Source organism: Heterodontus francisci, chromosome 4 (assembly GCF_036365525.1).
Source record: "Heterodontus francisci isolate sHetFra1 chromosome 4, sHetFra1.hap1, whole genome shotgun sequence".
Lineage (NCBI taxonomy): Eukaryota > Metazoa > Chordata > Chondrichthyes > Heterodontiformes > Heterodontidae > Heterodontus > Heterodontus francisci.
This window is the reverse complement of record NC_090374.1, coordinates 53,797,985-53,801,426: the sequence shown is the minus strand read 5'-3', so window position 1 is coordinate 53,801,426 and position 3,442 is coordinate 53,797,985. Positions and strand designations below refer to the sequence as shown.

At 39.0% G+C, this 3,442-nt stretch overlaps 1 protein-coding gene across 1 annotated transcript; it reads right to left on the bottom strand.

Moving 5' to 3' along the window:
* Positions 1-1,603: 1,603 nt before the first annotated feature.
* foxd1 (forkhead box D1) lies at positions 1,604-2,679 on the bottom strand. Its single transcript, XM_068028819.1, has 2 exons — positions 1,866-2,679; positions 1,604-1,767 (listed from the first exon to the last, which is right to left on the bottom strand). The coding sequence occupies exons 1-2, from the start codon at positions 2,422-2,424 to the stop codon at positions 1,679-1,681; spliced, it is 648 nt and encodes a 215-aa protein (XP_067884920.1). The 5' UTR covers positions 2,425-2,679; the 3' UTR covers positions 1,604-1,678.
* Positions 2,680-3,442: the final 763 nt, after the last annotated feature.

Below are 3,442 nucleotides of genomic sequence, written 5' to 3'. Positions count from 1 at the left end.
AAGTCGAAATTATAGCTTTTAGAGCATTTTCCAAAATCTCTCATTAAATGAGGTGCACAATGCATACACGCGGATTTTGAAATTTACTTGCACTAACATTCATTAAAGTTACGGGCAATGGCATCTCGCTGTCACCGTCCAACAGGAAGTTGCTAAAACTGTATCTGCTCGTCAAATAGACAGGGATTTCTTTCTTGAATATTGGCACTTTGAGACTCAAAATAGTCCAGCGAACTCCAAGCACAATAATTGGTTCCTCCGCTCTTTTTAGCTTAAATACAGTAATGGAAAATATACTCATGTCTGGTACATTAGGTTCAGACAGTAATGTTAGAAGCATAAGTGTATAACCTCGAACTTGACATAGGTAATAACCAAAGTATACGTTCAAACTGAAATCAAAATTGTTTACTATATTTTCCTCAAAATACCAAAATGTCCTTTTCTCTTTCACAACGTTTCATCATTCTGTATGGGCCTTCCAAGTAAAACAGTTCATTGTGCACATAAACAAACAGAAGTTTTACATTCCCCGAACTATATTATTTCATACAATATTATTGATAACTGTTTTGCATTTCAAAGGCTTGTCAGTTCGATTTTGAAATGCATAGTTTAATATGTTATTTTTGTTTCAAATTGTAATAGCAAGATGTGCTGTAAATCTAATTGTACAAGTGAAAATGTAACTTAAATATTTAAGAAATCCTCTTATCCGCTAAAATCTTGTTACATTTGCAGTTCAAATTATCAGATAATCCAATATGCCGAGACTTTCTTACCAATGAATTTAAGCAACCACACCGAGAAATATTTTAAATTATAGATTTTATTTTTTTAAGAAAAGTGTGAAAATATTGCATTAAAATAATACAAGAATGTTCGCCAGTATCTATTTCTTAAACAATTTTGCCTTAAGAGAGGTACAGAGTCTATAAAACGTAATATCCATATACAAAACACAGGTTAAAAAATATCAGCTAAAAAGGCTTTTCAGAATCTTCTGTTTCACAGCTTTAAAAATCTGGTCTTTTTTTATTTCCCCCATTATATTCTTTAAAGAGAAAGTTCTTATACTGTACATAGTGAGCGGTCGATAAACCATTAGATGGCCTCATGTCGTTCAAAAAGAGATTTACTTTGCATTGCCTTCAATGGGCAATTTAATTTTTTGAGTCAAGTTGAATTTTTACACCTGAGATGCCCTATACATACCATCACTATAAGTTCAGAAATAGTACCCAGTTAACATGGTTCTTCTCTTAACATAACGCTTTACAGATACTTCTGAATTCCAACTCAAGTCTCTGGAAATGTACATAAATATATATACAGGTTTAAGTCTGCTGAACTCTTGACTGTCGGCTATTCAGTTGAGATATAGGAAATGTACAAAAATAATCCTACCTTCAGATAGGCGTGCATTATATTTTATTAACAGCCGTTAACATTTGGAATCCTACCATTAAAGTTCCCTGCATTTTGTATCACAGTCTCTTGGTGCAGACTTGGTAGAGTCGATGAAGAGGAAGGTATTGATGATAATAGAGGAGCGGCTGGAGACTGGGATGAGCAGCTGGCTGGACTGGCGTTGGCCCCTATGATATTTTCTATGGAGAAAGGGGACCTTGAGATGGTTGTGTTGTGTTTGACAGATTGCACTGAGGGGAGAGTAGGGCTAAGCTGCGGGTAGAAGGAATTCCTGGCTAGTTCGTTCGCGGGCAGCATGGACGGCGGGGGGATGGAATGGGCCTGCCTTGAAGGATGCTGAAAGGCAAAAACGGCAGAATGAGGGTGGTAAGCTTGGATCTGAAGCCCGTATCCACAGCCGTAAGGTCCGTAACCATAAGCAGGAATATAATTACCGTGCTCCCGGAGCAGATCCGCCGATTGTTGTCTTTTGAACCGTTTTCGTCTCCGTAAAAAGCTGCCATTGTCAAACATATCTGCAGATTCGGGATCCAGAGTCCAGTAGTTGCCTTTGCCCGGATTACCAGGCTCCCTGGGAATTTTTACGAAACAGTCATTTAAGGATAAATTATGCCTAATGGAGTTTTGCCAGGCGGGGAACTTCTCTCTGTAATAGGGGAACCTATTACTGATAAATTCACAGATCTCACTCAGAGTCAATCTTTTTTTTGGACTTTGGAGGATTGCCATTGTAATTAAGGCTATGTAAGAGTAAGGAGGTTTTACCAGAGGGTTTTTGCTGACTGGTTTGTAAGGGTCCCGGTTCGATGAGCTATCCACACAAGAAGGCGATCGGGGCGTTAAGATCTCAGAGTGCATTTGGCTGACCGCTTCTCCAAAAGAGCTGCCCCCCTGGGCCTCGTCTTCCTCTCCTTCCGCTCCGTCTCCCACCACATCTATGTCGGTCTCTTCTGAAACGATGGACGCATCGGACATTTCAGAGCTCAAAGTCATAATACAAACAGATCCAAGGGCTCAAGAGCTGATCTGAGAGGCTCTGGGCGATTCTCAGCAACCCACCACCAGCTTCCCACATAAGGAATCCAAGCAAAAAAAGCAGCTGAAACAGGAAATTGTCCCTCCTGTCAACTTTCTCAATTCCTTTATAGCCTCGGCTCCACAGATCAATCGGGGCTCGAATAAACTTAAATAGATCTTCTTTCAGCCTTTCTGAGGGAATGTAAAAATCATCAAAAAGGCGAGATCTCAAACACAAACTGTAAGCAAAGGAAGGAGGGCGGGTCTTTCTGGAGCCTTATATTACAGCAGAGATCACATGGCTCCAAACGTCACCACAGAATTAGAAAATCTTATCACATTCCTCCTTCAGAATATTCAACAGCATAATGCGATAAATAATTAATAGACAGTGCGTCCAGCTCTATCGAAATAGGTGTTCAGTGTTCATTTTATCTATCTACCTATCTATCTGTAAACTTACTATCATAAGGTTTCTTTATCCAGCATTTCTGCTTTTAAAAAACAAAACTCTATAAAAGAAACGTAGTTTAGAATATTTCCCCAAGTCTACGTGAGGAAATATAGTTCATTGAATGTAAACTTTAACAGGATGTAATGATAAATGCAGCAATTGTTTCATCAATTTAACCGAATCCAGGAGTATTTTAATGAGCGGCCGGCGGCAAATTGCAGCTATGAAACCAAACGTTTGGGTTTCCTTTCTCGGCTGCAATTTGCGCAGAAAGAAACATTTTTCTTTTAACAATAAAGTTTTAAGGTCCCCGGAGAAACTGTGGCGAATATAAACATTGCGCATTCCTAATTGCTGCAGTCACCTTTGAAGTTTGCCTGAAATTAAGTGGATTTTGTAACTAGGCTGGCGGTCTATTAAAGCCGACTGTCGCGTTTTACATTTTTTCTATGAAGTTTGTACAACATATAAAGAAAAGAAATGTCCCAAGGGGGATTTGCCATAACACACGAGGTAACAGTTTCCTTTCCAAACTTCAAT

Excerpts from the sequence above, each read along its gene's own strand:
- foxd1 (XM_068028819.1), bottom strand. The coding sequence starts at position 2,424 with ATGACTTTGAGCTCTGAAATGTCCGATGCGTCCATCGTTTCAGAAGAG. Across the intron at positions 1,768-1,865 it reads GGATCTGCTCCGGGAGCACG|CATCCTTCAAGGCAGGCCCA; the intron begins GTAATTATATTC and ends TTTGCCTTTCAG.